This window comes from Oncorhynchus gorbuscha, linkage group LG06 (assembly GCF_021184085.1).
Source record: "Oncorhynchus gorbuscha isolate QuinsamMale2020 ecotype Even-year linkage group LG06, OgorEven_v1.0, whole genome shotgun sequence".
NCBI classification, from domain to species: Eukaryota; Metazoa; Chordata; class Actinopteri; order Salmoniformes; family Salmonidae; genus Oncorhynchus; species Oncorhynchus gorbuscha.
Genome location: NC_060178.1, coordinates 59093554 through 59109780, shown reverse-complemented (window position 1 = coordinate 59109780; position 16227 = coordinate 59093554). Strand labels below are relative to the sequence as shown.

Sequence of the window (16227 nt, the reverse complement as noted above, 5' to 3'; positions counted from 1 at the left end):
GGGGTGAAATGACTATGCTTATATAATAAACAGTAGCAGCAGTGCACAAAACAAATGTCTACACCTGTAAGACATCCAGACACAATGGGTTCCTGATCACCTCTTGAAGTGATCAGGAAGATCTGATCACAGTCAGATCACAATGTGTCTTTTGATTGTCTACACCTGTCTAAAAATGTGGGCACAATCAGAATGTGGACAAGATCAGGACAAAGGATGTATCCTCGAACCAGGTATAAATGGGGCTAGTGAGAAAAGGATAACATCTGATTGACCCAGGTTATACCTTCTCTCCAAAATAGCAAAATAAATTAAATCTTAGAAAAGGTACATTTTATTACAAGAAAATGTGGTTCCATTGTCTACTAATTACTTGACATTTTGTGATCTCGAAAAGCCAAGGGAAAGAGATACGCTTGTTAAATTGATCACATTCCATGTAATATCCTCTTCATGGTGGTGACAGGTGGGTCAGCTGCAGCCCAGGTTTATTGTGGGATGAAATCACTCACTTTCATTAGAAATTATCTGGTGTCAACAAGGCAATCTAGGCAGAACAGGCAACTCAAACATTACCTATTGCATTTCTGGGACCTTGTGATTTCCGGAATAGCTCAAATAATTCAGGAGAATATTGGGAGGGACCAAGCCATGATAGTGGATGTTTTGAAAGCCCTCTTATCCTTATAATTGGCAGCTTTGAACAGGAAGTGGTCCGGCATCAAACCGAGTGACAATTTTTATTGACTATTTGTATTTTCCAATATTTGTCCTGAATTGGCTTATACCAGATCTGGAGAGAACAACAAGTATCATTCATCACTCCAATCCACCTCACTCTCAAGGTTGATGAACCCATAGCGCCAAACGAGCAACAACAAACTTTGTTTATTGATAATGCATTGAACCAAGATGGTTGCCCGACCTAAACTTGCTTTTTTAGGGTGAAAGAAGTTGAGGAGTCAAGGGTCAGGGCTGTACAGCAGATCTCCTATGTGGAGTAAATGTTGCTGCAAATGTTTTTACGTAAATCAAGTGATCTGGATACACTCATTGTGAAGAAGGTGGATTTTGTAGCATTTATAGCCACAGTTATTAATTGTGCTGCACAAGTGTCCAAGAAGCTGGACATCACTGTGTCTGCAGACAAAACGTTTTGGGGGCTCTAAGATGGTAGAAGCACTGCAAGGACTACTGTCACCAGAAAATGTCCCGCCCTCATCATAAGATCCTTCTGAGCCTGTGTAGGGACCTGATTAGAATTTTTGATTTTAACAGAAAAGCAAGTTGATTTTGCTTAGTTTAACTCTACTTTAACTTTGGAGTGCTGTTCACTTATGTCCTCTCCGGCAGGGTCATATACACTCCCATCGACCCGACACCACTGTGTTGACAGCTGGCTAAACAATTCAGAAGGCAGCATGACACCAAGGCGGGCGACCAGGTATCTTTTTACCATGTCATTAACAGCTGTGATAGGCTGACATTACAGCTCTATTAAATGACCTATAAAAGTTTAATACGCTTGAATAGGCTGTTTTTAGTGAAACAATGGGTCATTGTTTATCCTGAAATGGGGCTGGCATGATGTTTGGCACATGGACGAGGACCGTGGCTGTTTAAGGGCGATCAGGTGAGTCGGACTGGTGAAATACAAACTGGGGGCAAGGTTGGTGATAGCTCTGCTGCTGTAACTCATTTATGCGAACTGGCTAACCTCAAACATTATCAAGAAGAATTAGTTACAATTGGAAATCTGCCTCTTCAATGGCTGCCGCCTTTAATGTGTCAACATCGTTATAGAATGCATTGTTAGGTCGCCGGTTCCTTTGCTGATCATTAAAGGGATATAACTATGTAGGTTTATATGAAAAACCACACCAATGACCTGTCATAATTGCCCTCCTGGCCTAAAGTTATCCCCGTGTACTGAACTGCAGGTTGCCACACAGAACCTATTGTTAGCGTCCACTCTATTAACTTCCCTCTGCCCTACAATAACCCCCTGGAGTTTGGCAGTCTCATAGGGTTGCTCCCTTTTTGTCCGGAACACCACCTCACATACAGCACTGTACAGTGCTAATCATAGAAATAAAATGACTAGAACTGGCATTTTGTTCCATGAACGGTGGACCCGCAGCCACATTGAGTGTGCCCTTGGGGGTACAGTCAAATTGCAGTTCAGGGGTTCTTTACTTGTTCTAGTAATTCCATTTCAATGGGGCCAAAACTCTTGGCAAGCTTTATATGAAACGATTGTACAGTTTTCTCAAATGTTGGTATCACAAGCGTTATAACGTTTTCTTACCTTGGTGTTACCGTGGTAGCGCTATACCGTGCAACAGTACTTTGGGCACTATTATGTTTTCCCCTGCAGTCAGTCCAGTTGTTTCCCACTCAGCGACAACAACAAGATCCATCACACTGTGTGTATGTGGAATCAGATCTAAGGCTGGTATTATACATAGCAAAACGTTACTGGAGCGTGCATTAAGTTACAACCTACAGCATACACAAGATCTCTGAACAGAGCCCTCTGTGTGGTGAAATCACAAAGCAGTTACGGAGTACTTCTAGTTGAGTATAAATTGAGGCTTAGCCACCTCTGAAGCACCAATGCATATGCCTGATCATATTGGACTTGAGAACGCAGAATAGCTTACTATACAGGGATATACTGGCCGTGTGTACAGTGCCTTAAGAAAGTATTCATACACCTTGACTTATTCCACATTTTGTTGTGTTCCAGCCTGAATTCAAAACTGATTAAATATATATGTTTTTCTCACCCTATCTACACACAATACCCCATAATGACAATGTGAAAACATATTTTTTGAAATGTTAGCAAATGTATTGAAAATTAAATACAGACATATATGATTTACAAAGTGATTCACACTCCTGAGTCAATGTGGTCCTTCTGTAGCTCAGTTGGTAGAGCATGGCGCTTGTAACGCCAGGGTAGTGGGTTCGATCCCCGGGACCACCCATACGTAGAATGTATGCACACATGACTGTAAGTCGCTTTGGATAAAAGCGTCTGCTAAATGGCATATATTATTATATATTAATAGTTTGTAGAAGCACCTGGTGGAAAGCAGAGACTCTAGGATTTTGACTGGGCTTAGCTCCATTTCGTTTATTTTTTACCCTGAAAAACTCACCAGTCCTTAAAGATTACAAGCATACCCATAACATGATGCAGCCACCACTATGCTTGAAAATAATGGAGAGTGGTACTCAGTAATGTGTTGTATTAGATTTGTCCCAAACATAACACTTTGTATTCAAGACAAAACGTTAATTGATTTGTATTACTTTAGTGCCTTGTTGCTCTATTGTGGAGTAACTATAATGTTGTTGATCCATCCTCAGTTTTCTCCTATCACAGCCATTTAACTGTAATTGTTTTAAAGTCACCATTGGCCTCATGGTGAAATCCCTGAGCGGTTTCCTCCCTCCCCGGCAACTGAGTTAGGAAGGTCGCCTGTATCTTTGTAGTGACTGGGTGTATTTATACACCATCCAAAGTGTAATTAATAACTTCACCATGCTCAAAGGGACATTCAATGTCTACTTTTTAATTATTACCCATCTACCAATAGGTGCCCTTCTTTGAAAGTCTTTTGAAAACCTTTTTGTGGTTGAGTCTGTCTATGAAATGTGATGCTCGACTGAGGGACCTTACAAATAATTGTATGTGTGGCGTTCAGAGATGCAGTATTCATTCAAAAATCACGTTAAACACTATTATTGCACACAGAGTGATGAGTCCATGCAACTTATTATGTGATTTGTTATGCACATTTTTACTCCTGAACATAGTGCCTTCGGAAAGTATTCAGATCTTTTGACTTTTTCCACATGTTGATATGTCACAGCCCTAACCTAAAATCGAATAAATAAATACAAATCCTCAGCAATCTACACACAATGCCCTGTAACGACAAAGCGAAAACAGATTTTTAGAATTAAAAAAAATATATTCAAATTATGAAACAGAAATACCTCATTTACATAAGTATTCAGACCCTTTGCTATGAGACTCTAAATTGAGCTCAGGTGCATCCTGCTTCCATTGGGCATCCTTGAGATGTTTCTACAGCTTGATTGGAGTCCAACTGTGGTAAATTAAATTGATTGGAAATTATTTGGAAATGCACACACCTGTCTATATAAAGGTCCCACAGTTGACAGTGCATGTCAGAGCAAAAACCAAGCCATGAGGTGGAAGAAATTGTCCGTAGAGCTCCGAGACAGGATTGTGACGAGGAACAGATCTGGGGAAGTTTACCAAAACATTTCTGCAGCATTGAAGGTCCCCAAGAACACAGTGGCCTCCATAATTCTTAAATGGAAGATGTTTGGAACCACACCAAGACTCCTAGAACTGGCCGCCCGGCCAAACTGAGCAATCAGGGGAGAAGGGCTTTGGTCAGGGAAGTGACTAAGAACACAATGGCTACTCTGACAGAGCTCTAGAGAGTTCCTCTGTGAAGATGGGAAAATCTTCCAGGACAACCGTCTCTGCAGCACTCCACCAATCTGGCCTTTATGGTAGAGTGGCTAGACGGAAACCACTCCTCAGTAAAAGGCGCATGACAGCACACTTGGAGTTTGCCAAAAGGCACCTAAAGAATCTCAGACCATGACAAACAAGATTCTCTGGTCTGATGAAACCAAGATCAAACTCTTTGGCCTGAATGCCAAGCGTCACGTTTGGAGGAAACCTGATACCACAAACCTGGTACCAGCCTCAGACAGGGGCGAATGTTCACCTTCCAACAGGACAAAGACCTTAAGCACACAGCCAAGACAAGGCAGGAGTCCCTGAATAGCCCGGACTTGAACCTGATCGAACGTCCCTGGAGAGATCTGAAAATAGTTGTGCAGCAACGCTCCCCATCCAACCTGACAGCGCTTGAGAGGACCTGCAGAGAAGAATGGACAAAACTCCCCAAATACAGGTGTGCCAAGCTTGTAGCGTCATACCCAAGAAGACTCAAGGCTGTAATCGCTGCCAAAGGTGCTTCAACAAAGTGCTGATTCAAGGTTCTGAATACCTAAGTAAATGTGATATCTGTTTTTATACATTTGCAAAAATGTCTAAAAACCTGTTTTTCTTTGTCATTATGGGGTATTGTGTGTAGATTTGTTAGGGGATTTAAATTTTTTTAATCAATTTTAGAATAAGGCTGTAACCTAACAAAATGTGGAAAAGTAAAGGGGTCTGAATACCTTCTGAAGGCACTGTATTTAGGCTTGCCATAACAAAGGGCTTGAATACTTATTGACTCTAGTCATTTCAGCTTTTCATTTTTTAAATTAATTTGTAAAATTTTGAAAAACAATTACACTTTCACATTATGGGCTATTGTGTCTAGGTCAGTGACCATTTAATCCATCCAGGCTGTAACACAACAACATGTGGAAAAAGTGAATACTTTCTGAAGGCACTGTAAAATGTTTTAGATGTCACGTAGGCTAATTATTCAGTCTGGACTGGCTGGGTGATGAGCAGAACTGCCCTGAGCCCTTCATCAGCTGATGTCATCCTGAGAGGCTTTGCAGCAGGCTGGCCAATTCATTAATCTGTCTTCTTTTACCAGCCTTGTCCTGACTGAGCTACATTATAGATCACTTCACATCCGCACGGATTAGGCCAGGGCTTTTTATACTTCTCCTTGGGGTCCACCAGCCATTCCATCTATTTGATCTATTCAAGCTGACACATGACTCAACTTGTCAACTAATTATCAAGCCCTTGACTGGTGAATCAGGTGAACTAGTTCAAGGCTACAACAACATAGTGAGATGTCTGCTGGTCCCCGAGGAGAGATTCGAAAACCCCTGGATTAGGCCATTCATCTTCCATACACCAGCCCGGCGCAGGTGTCACACACGGGCTAATGAGGGGATGGACAGGGGGAGTGAGTGGTGGAGGGTAATGGAAGTAGTAGAGACAGGGATTGGAAGACAATAGTGACAGTGGGTGATCTATCATCAACATAAAATACAGACATGCATGTGGCTTTTGATCATGTGTAGTAGGCCTGTGTGAAACAGAAAGACTTTGATACGCTTTAGTCATAACTCTATCGTGGGGTGTGAAAGGGTTAATAAATTGTGCATGCAGAGAGGGGACTGGGATGCTTCTTCTTGAAACAGAAATCAATGTAGAACACAGAGCCATTGATTACAGCAGCCTATGTTGCCAAACAGACTAGATATCTCTCCGCTTCCCCCGTTACTCAAACACGGGATGGCTGCTAGGCAACCAGGCCACATCACATAAGGTGGAGAAAGAGGAGAGAGAGGGAGGGATAGGGAGTGAGAGATAGAGAGAGACACAGCAATGGCGAGGGAGAGCAGAGAGAAAGGAGAGAGAGGATACAGAGAGAGAAAGAGGATAGAGGAGAGAGGAGGTAGTGAGAGAGAGGAGAAAGAGAGGGGGTTGTGAGTTTCATGGCAGTAACTGCGCTGGCAGTATTACATAAGATAGCAGCTCGAGTCCCACTGCCCATATTAATGTGGTTAGGCACTGGGAAGTGATGAAGATTAGTCACAAGTGACAAGACAGATGAAGATGCACAATCCCACAGTGATTTAAGTCATTGTTTATGAGGACAAAGATGGACAAATGCATTTAAAACAACACACACACAATGAATCATAATATTAATAATACAGAAATATACAATACAAACAACCAGTGATTTGAACATAATGGATTATGTCAGTTACATACAAAGGCTGAAGGCTCTCAGTAAATGAGAATAAAATGGAATGATACTATAGGAATGATCCCTGAGAGTGGATGTATACGGTCTGTTTAACAGTGTAGTGGTGTATACGGTCTGTTTAACAGTGTAGTGGGTGTATACAGTCTGTTTAACAGTGTTGTGGGTGTATATGGTCTATATAACAGTGTTGTGGGTGTATACGGTCTGTATAACAGTGTTGTGGGTGTATATGGTCTGTATAACAGTGTTGTGGATGATTACGGTCTGTATAACAGTGTTGTGGGTGTATATGGTCTGTATAACAGTATAGTGGATGATTACGGTCTGTATAACAGTGTAGTGGATGATTACGGTCTGTATAAGAGTGTAGTGGATGATTACGGTCTGTATAAAAGTGTAGTGGATGATTACGGTCTGTTTAACAGTGTAGTGGGTGTATACGGTCTGTATAACAGTGTAGTGAATGTATACGGTCTGTATAACAGTATTGTGGATGATTACGGTCTGTATAACAGTGTTGTGGGTGTATATGGTCTGTATAACAGTATAGTGGATGATTACGGTCTGTATAACAGTGTAGTGGATGATTACGGTCTGTATAACAGTGTAGTGGATGATTACGGTCTGTATAACAGTGTAGTGGATGATTACGGTCTGTATAACAGTGTAGTGGATATGTACGGTCTGTATAACAGTGTAGTGGATGAGTACGGTCTGTATAACAGTGTAGTGGGTGTATACGGTCTGTATAACAGTGTCACCATACACTTGACTTGTCCATGAGTGCATGTGAGCGATTATTATGAGTGCATAGACATAGATAAAGATGAAGAGAGTAGATAAAAGGGAGAGGGGGAAGGGAGGAGAGATAGAGAGCAAAAAGAGTGAAATAGGGCAAGAGAAGATATATTGCACCAATTTGCATGTGTAAATGATCATGCGCGCGTGCGTGTGTGTGTGTGTGTGTGTGTGTGTGTGTGTGTGTGTGTGTGTGTGTGTGTGTGTGTGTGTGTGTGTGTGTGTGTGTGTGTGTGTGTGTGTGTGTGTGTGTGTGTGTGTGTGTGTGTATATATATGTATGTGAGTATGTAATACAGTAGTACCCTCTGTCTGCTCCTCACAGCTCGCGGGGTATGATGGTGAAGGGCCTGATGGGACAGGAGGACTCCAGCTCCAGGGCTGTGAGGAAGCAGTCTGGAGCCTGGCTGCTGCCCTGTGACTGCAGGGCCTCCCCCAGGCCGCTCCACGCCTCATGGGACGTGCTCTGGGCCTGCACAGCATCCCGCAGCACCTTCTCCCCCAGACCCACACGCCCACACCGCACCAACAACTGGCCCTGAGGAAGGCAGGAAACAGGAGGAGGTGAAGTGATGAAAGGTGAGTTTGAATGGGGGATAAGTGTAACGGATGTGAAACGGCTAGCTAGTTAGCGGTGGTGCGCGCTAAATAGCGTTTCAATCGGTGACGTCACTTGCTCTGAGACCTTGAAGTAGTGGTTCCCCTTGCTCTGCAAGGGCCATGGCTTTTGTGGAGCGATGGGTAATGATGCTTCGTGGGTGACTGTTGTTGATGTGTGCAGAGGGTCCCTTGTTCGCGCCCGGGTATGGGCGAGGGGACGGTCTAAAGTTAAACTGTTACATAAGTAATTGAGAGATTACAGAGAGACAGAGATTTACAGGTGTAAAATCTTATTTTGATCACTCTTTTGTTGCAGTAAATGCAAACTTGTGGTGTAGTCAAGATTTAAAAAAGTTTCTAAAATGTGTAATTTCCACTTTAAAAATGTCAGACTTGATTTGATCTTATGAAACATGTATCAACCCCTACTAAAAATGTCCATTAATTATAATCCACATAATAATAATAATTCACATTTCCTGTTGCTGCAGGATTATTTTCCTGCTGTAGCAAACTGGTTTAAATTAAGATCCTACATCTGTAACTTTGGATATAGCTTTGGCTATATCTAAACCATAGATGTGTTTGAATACCATACGACATACTTAATGAGTATATAAGCTGGAAATCGACCTTCCCGGATGAGCATGCTTTTGCGGCACAGTCGATAGCGCGCCGGACTTCGGGCTAGAGGGTCGAGGGTTCGAGACCTGCTCCATTACAATACTACTAGGTCATTTTAGTACTGTAAATGGAACAGTATCCTTTCAGTTGAGCGTACTAGCACTTCGCCGGTCAACCGGAAGTTGATGCTGTTGCTATGCAAACTCTTGCTAGCTAGTTAGCGTAACAAATTACTAGTTAGACATTTCAGGACTTCGGGTGTGTTCTTAAATTCAACCTGGAGTGCCAGAGTGCGCTGGTAAATTCAGAGTGTTGTCAGATTTTCAGTTTGTAAATTCAGAGCGTTTCGCTCTCAGAGCGCTCTGGCCGAGGAGTAGGGTTGATTTAACCTCTTCAGTCGACCTTCTACTTTTTCAAACATTCTGTTAAAAATCGCGCAACATTTCAGCGCCCTGCTACTCATGCCAGGAATATAGTATATGCATATGATTAGTATGTGTGGATAGAAAACACTCAGACGTTTATAAAACTGGTTAAATCACGGCTGTAACTTTAACAGAACGTGCGTTTCATTGATAAGTGCAGGAAAATCTGATCACTGAAAGTGGAAAAATATATCCATCCGCCGCTTCAACCCATTGTTATGGGCGAAAGACATTAAATAGGGCTGAGGTTGCAGTACCTACAGCTTCCACACAATGTCAACAGTCTTGTCATTTGCCAATTCTTTGTTTCTTGGTCAAACGAACAAGAGACAGGCTTTTTCTTCAGGTCTCCGACCGGATATTTTGGTTGAAAAATACACGGACAGTATTTCAAGACGGACCCCTATAGAAAACACTTCGTCTCGTGATTAATTTGATCGATTATTAACGTTTACTAATACCTAAAGTTGCATTACAAAAGTGTTTCGAAGTGTTTTGTGAAAGTTTATCGTCGACTTTTTGAATTTAAAAAAATGACGTTCCGTTATGAAACGCTAGTCTTCATAGATCGATATCTAGGCTATATATGGACCGATTTAATTGAAAAAAAGACCCAATAGTGATTATGGGACATCTAGGAGTGCCAACAAAGAAGATGGTCAAAGGTAATGAATGTTTTATATTTTATTTGTGCGGTTTGTGTAGCGCCGACTATGCTAATTATTTTGTTTACGTCCCCTGCAGGTCTTTTGGGGTGTTACATGCTATCAGATAATAGCTTCTCATGCTTTCGCCGAAAAGCATTTTAAAAATCTGACTTGTTGCCTGGATTCACAACAAGTGTAGCTTTAATTCAATACCATGCATGTGTATTTTAATGAACGTTTGAGTTTTAACTAATAGTATTAGCATTTAGTGTAGTGCATTTGCATTTCCAGAGCTCTAGATGGGACGCCTGCGTGCCAGGTAGGAGCAAGAGGTTAAGCGTTCTGACTTTACAAACGGCAGTCAAGCACTTAAGCTAACGTCGGCTAGCTTGCTAGCTTCTTCCGGACACAAAAGAGAGTGACCACTGACCCTTTTACTCGCCCAAGCAGAGCTGGTTAGGCAGTTTTCATTTTATCCACACAAACTGTTTTAATTACGCTTTTTTGCCGGCGTTAACTGACACCGGCCATTCAACCTATGTTGAGCGCTCGTAAATTAATTATTCTGCGCTCTGGTACACTCAGATGAGAGTGCACTGAAATCGGAGTAGATAGCCAGAGCGAATTTACGAAAGCACCCGAATGTCATGGAGAATGCACATGACTATACCATTTAGCTAAGAATGACGGGAATAACCAAGTCAATAAACATTGGGTAGTTAGTTAGCTAGCCTATAGTTAATATTCTGGCACATTTACATTACATTTAAGTCATTTAGCAGACGCTCTTATCCAGAGCGACTTACAAATTGGTGCATTCACCTTATGACATCCAGTGGAACAGTCACTTTACAATAGTGCATCTAAATCTTAAGGGGGGGGTGAGAGGGATTACTTATCCTATCCTAGGTATTCCTTAAAGAGGTGGGGTTTCAGGTGTCTCCGGAAGGTGGTGATTGGCACGTTTGCTGTATAAGTAGCCAACTAACGTTAGGTAGCTAGCTAACATACCGGTACATACTGCTGTAATGATATGCTATGTGGTTCGTAAGAACATCGTAGCTAACAAATTGTCAGCCAACATAACGTGTAAGGTACCTTAATTGAAAAGTAATTACTTTATTACATTGCTCAATTAAAAAAAAAACATTTGTCATAATTAGTTAAAGCAATTAATCAAATTTGAAAACGAGGTGAAGCCACGCCCATTTCCCGAAGAATTGCATTATGGGCCCTAAAATACGGAAATAGTGTCCTCTGCTTGTATACTTCATATTTTGGCAAATTTAATACGACTTCCGGGAACATTTGGCATACTAACTATATCCATACTATGACCAATAAGCATACTATATACTCAATTCACGTCACAAATAGTATGGTTAGTGTGGGTAGTATGAGTATTTGAACACAGCTCATGAGAACCCTCTGACACTAGACATAGCGTGTCAGAGGGGCACTAAAGTGCACATTTGGGTCTTAATGGGACACAGAAAAACAGGGGAGGGGAAGCCATGTCCAGCTGCCTAAGAGGATGAGATGTTGCTAGTTAAAGCTCCTGTTTGTCCCAACTCTTCCTTTGCACAGGCGTGTCAGGTGATTGCAGCCAGAGGCATTTCCAGAAAGGATGGGATGTTTGTGTGATGAGGATGACTGCACCCTATGTGTTACTTTGTGTCGGTGTGTGTGGCTGTGTGAGAGGGCAGTAGTGGTCAGCCCAGCGTGACATGTCTCTTTAAAACTTCTCTCTGTGTGTCTCCAGAGTCCAGCAGCATAACAGGGTATCACGCAACCGACCAAAGGCATGAACACACACACACAGCCTCCAGTGCAGGGCTTGCCTGAGGTCAAACAGGCGAGTCTTGTTATGCAGGCTCTGCTCACAAGCCCCAGATTAATTGGGCTGAAACTCAGAGAGCTGTCTAGGGGCTCTGACGCAACCTCCAATGCGGATGCTCTGCTCCCTCTGTCTCTCAGTCTCCGAGTTCCTCTCTGCTGCAACTCCAGACTCTCTCACTCCTTTTCCTACAGTTGTTACTGTATGCTTTCTATGCTACTGACCAGAACTGAAGAAAAGACAGAAGGAGATCTTAGGTGGGGTGCAGAGACAAAGTGGAAGATACAGTATCACACGGTGGGTGTGTTGCCATTGTTAAGGCACTGGTGTCCTCATCATCTCACACTGCCAGCGGGTCTTTGATCTATTCGTTGCCATTCCACTGCCCTACTGTCACCAGGATTTACACACGGGGACTTATGGGAAATAACCACCCATGAGTCGGTTCTGAAGTTTCAATTCTTCCATTATTTGAAGTTTCTGGCGCACGCACGCACACACAGTGAGGCTTCACCACTGTATTTCCGCTCCTCGGGGGTTTACATGATGATGCCAAGTCTAATCCTCTTAGGTCAATGGTTCAAGGAAATAAACACCCTATACTGCGCCGTAAACAAGGCAGAGGAAAACAAACCCTGGGTTTAGAGAGAGGAGGGGAGAGAGCAGTAGAGAGAGAGCGAAACAGAGAAAGATCGAGAAAGAGGAGAGAGGAAGAGAGCGAGAGACAGCAGTAGAGAGATTGAAGGACAACAAGACAGAGCGAGAGAGTAAAAGACAGGCAGAGAGGGCCCTGTGCCAGTAGTATGTATCTGAGGCTCATCCCTTTGATGCCCTGGTGGCCCGGGCCGTGACCCAGCGTGGCGCCCCACACCTGAACCCACTAATCCTATCAGAGATGTGGTGGTGATGTAATCCCTGCCTGCCTGGTTGAGCTGGCGGAGCTGGGCTGAGAGTGAGCTACGATTACTTGGGCCCTGGCCTTGCAATGTCCTATTCCCAAAAGCCCTATTGCTGGGAGCCTTAGTTATCCCTCGAAGCTCTCTGGTAGCCCTGTCTCTATCACCGCTCTTTATCTCCCCTCCCTGTCTCTCCGCTTGCCCGCTTGACCCTAGTCTTGCCAGATTCAGGGCGCTCCGGAAAAGGACTAACCTGCTCATGACCTGACCTGACTCATACACCCAGGGGAGCCAACCGATATGAGACACCTTATGTCAACACTACACAAGCTGAACCAGCTAATCCAATCACTAAAGTACACGCCCATTCAGCTAACGAGAGAAAGATGGGGGAGGGGTGGGAGAAAGCGAAAGAATGAAAGAGAAAAACAAAACAAAGAAAGAGAACGAGAGGGAGGGAGAATGCAGAGAGAGAGGGGAAAAGAGGTGAACACATGCACAATGGCGACCAGGCACAAGCCAGCTCCCCTCCTCCTATCTTTCTCTAGCTGGTTATCAGAGGTATTGCTCAATAGAATATATTTCCCTGGTTGCTAGGCAATCCCATAAAGCGCCGAGAAGGAGCGAAGTGTTATAAATAATGTATTTGCATTATCAACTGAGCTGCCAGCCACCCCCATCCAGAGAGAAGAGAGACCGAGAGAAAGAGAGAGTGGGTGGGGTGGGGGGGGGGGCATTGGATCACTGAAACACAATTCATTCTATGAGATGAAGTGATTGCCCTTGACCGTACATCTGTATGCGTCTGTGTGTGTGTGTCTGCATCCGTCTGTGAATATATATGTGTGTCTGTGTGAGTAGAAGAAAGGAGAAAGAGACAGAGAGGAAGAGAGCTGGTTCAGTGAGAAGAGGCCTATGTGTAGCTAACTGACACAGAGCGAAGCAGCAAGCAAAACAGAGGAGAGAGGATGCAGTGGTGCTGGGATGTGGAGGACATTGAGAGCTGTGGTGAGAATCATTTAAACAGCAGAGTCAGGAAGAAGGCAGGGCAGGGAAGATCAGCTCCACTGGCTTCCCAACCCAAGCATCACTATCCATTCTAAAATACACCCAACCAACTGGCCCTGGGGATGAGTCACACTACCTACATTGGCTTTCATAAAGTATCACACAGTTGAAGTCGTAAGTTTACATACACTTACCTTGGAGTCATTAAAACTAGTTTTTCAATCACTCCACAAATTTCTTGTTATAGTTTTGGCTTGTCGGTTAGGACATCTACTTTGTGCATGACACAAGTGATTTTTGTTTACAGACAGATTATTTCACTGTATCACAATTCACACTAAGTTGACTGTGCCTTTAAACAGATTGGAAAATTCCAGAAAATTATGTCTTGGCTTTAGAAGCTTCTGATAGGCTAATTGACATAATTTGACTCAATTGGAGGTGTACCTGTGGATGTATTAAAAGGCCTACCTTCAAACTCGGTGCCTCTTTGCTTGACATCATGGGACAATCAAAAGAAATCAGCCAAGACCTCAGCAAAAAAATTGTAGACCGCCACAAGTCTGGTTCATGATTGGGAGCAATTTCCAAATGCCTGAAGGTACCACGTTTATCTGTACAAACAATAGTACGCAAGTATAAACACCATGGGACCACGCAGCCGTCATACCGCTCAGGAAGGAGACGCGTCTCGTAGAGATGAACGTACTTTGGTGTGAAAAGTGCAAATCAATCCCAAAACAACAGCAAAGGACCTTGTGAAGATGCTAGAGGAAACCGGTACAAACGTATCTATAGGCTTGCAAGTCGAAGAACACCATCCCAACCATGAAGCACGGGGGTGGAAGCATCATGTTGTGGGGGTGCTTTGCTGCAGGAGGGACTGGTGCACTTCACAAAATAGATGGCTTGATGAGGAAGGAAAATTATGTGGATGTATTGAAGTAACATCTCATGACATCAGTCAGGAAGTTAAAGCTTAGTCGCAAACGGGTCTTCCAAATGGACAATGACCCCAAGCATACTTCCGAAGTTGTGGCAAAATGGCTTAAGGAGAACAAAGTCAAGGTATTGGAGTGGCCATCACAAGGCCCTGACCTCAATCCTATAAAAACTTGTGGGCTGAACTGAAAAAGTATATGCGAGCAAGGAGGCCTACAAACCTGACTCAGTTAGACCAGCTCTGTCAGGAGGAACTTATTGTGGGAAGCTTGTGGAAGGCTACCCGAAACATTTGACCCAAATGAAACAATTTAAAGGCAATGCTACCAAATACTAATTGAGTGTATGTAAACTTCTGACCCACTGGGAATGTGATGAAAGAAATAAAAGCTGAAATAAATCATTCTCTTAAATTATTCTGACATTTCATAGTCTTAAAATAATGTGGGGATCCTAACTGACCTAAAACATTTTTACTTGGATTAAATGTCTGGAATTCTAAAAAAAACTGTGTTTAAATGTATTTGGCTAAGGTGCATGTAAACTTCCGAGTTCAACTGTACATACTTTACACATCAGTCAGTCACATACACTTTACACGTCAGTCACACCCACAGACACAGATACATACTTTACACATCAGTCACACACCCACACCAACACACACACCTCATGTTCCTGTGGCTGGTGGTGTGAGAACAGAGTATAGGACTGACAAACAGTATAAAGACCTAGTGAATCTAATAATACTGTCTAGGCCGAGTGAATCTAATAATACTGTATAGGCCTAGTGAATCTAATAATACTGTATAGGCCGAGTGAATCTAATACTACTGTATAGGCCGAGTGAATCTAATAATAGCATTGTCTGGATAAGCCTCTCCCTTGGTGTAACCGCTGGTTATGTTGAATATAGACAACATCATCACGGTATAACACTGTTTTATTGGGGAGTTGGGGGAGGATATTTTGGGGTAACGCCCAGAAAGATGGAGAGAATGAGCTGTTGCTAGGCAGCGAGCGGAACGGCGAGCAAGTCTGGAGAACATCCGCTAACGGTGTTGAGCTAGCTGCATTTCTAATTACCGTAGCTCGTTAAACCAAGTTATTATTAGCTTGCTTGTAAACAAAGCTCATAAAACGAGAACAGGACCATGTCAAAATGGCCACCACGGTTAAGGGATAGGAGGTTAGGATGAACACCAAAACCCTTTTAACAGCAAACTAGTACAGGCAGAGAGTTGAATTGAATGGGTATTGTGGGGAACCTACCGCACCCACACACATTTAAAAAGGTCCCATCCTAACTGGAGATACTGTCTCTCAGAGGAGAAACTGCAGTATTGGTTCTGAATTGTAATACTTGGATTGGAGCAAGCAGGATTGGCTATACTCCACATAACATGCTGTTCTGCTTACACATACGCACAGAAAAACACATGCAGGCGCATACTCGGACACACACACAGTGACACGCACTCACAGTGATATAGATCTGTCATAGGAGACAGTGGGCCAGTGCCAGCTGGCTGTGTTTCAGCTCCTCACCCCAGGGATTGGTACTCCCACTGGCCAAATATGGAAGCCAAGAGCACACTCTCTCACCCCACACATAATACACCCTCTCTCACCCTCTCTCACCCCCCCCCACACACACACACACACACACACACACACACACACACACACACACACAAACACACGC

At 43.2% G+C, this 16227-nt stretch overlaps 1 protein-coding gene across 4 annotated transcripts in view; it reads right to left on the bottom strand.

The window, feature by feature from the left end:
• Positions 1-6604: 6604 nt before the first annotated feature.
• Positions 6605-16227, bottom strand: part of LOC124038160 (tetratricopeptide repeat protein 7A-like) — a 47731-nt gene continuing 38108 nt past the window's right edge. For all 4 annotated transcript variants that reach the window (XM_046353672.1, XM_046353673.1, XM_046353674.1 and 1 more), the window contains exon 21: positions 6605-8081. In XM_046353672.1, the coding sequence (XP_046209628.1) occupies positions 7863-8081 (219 nt within the window). In that variant the 3' untranslated portion in view covers positions 6605-7862. The remainder of the gene's footprint in view (positions 8082-16227) is intronic.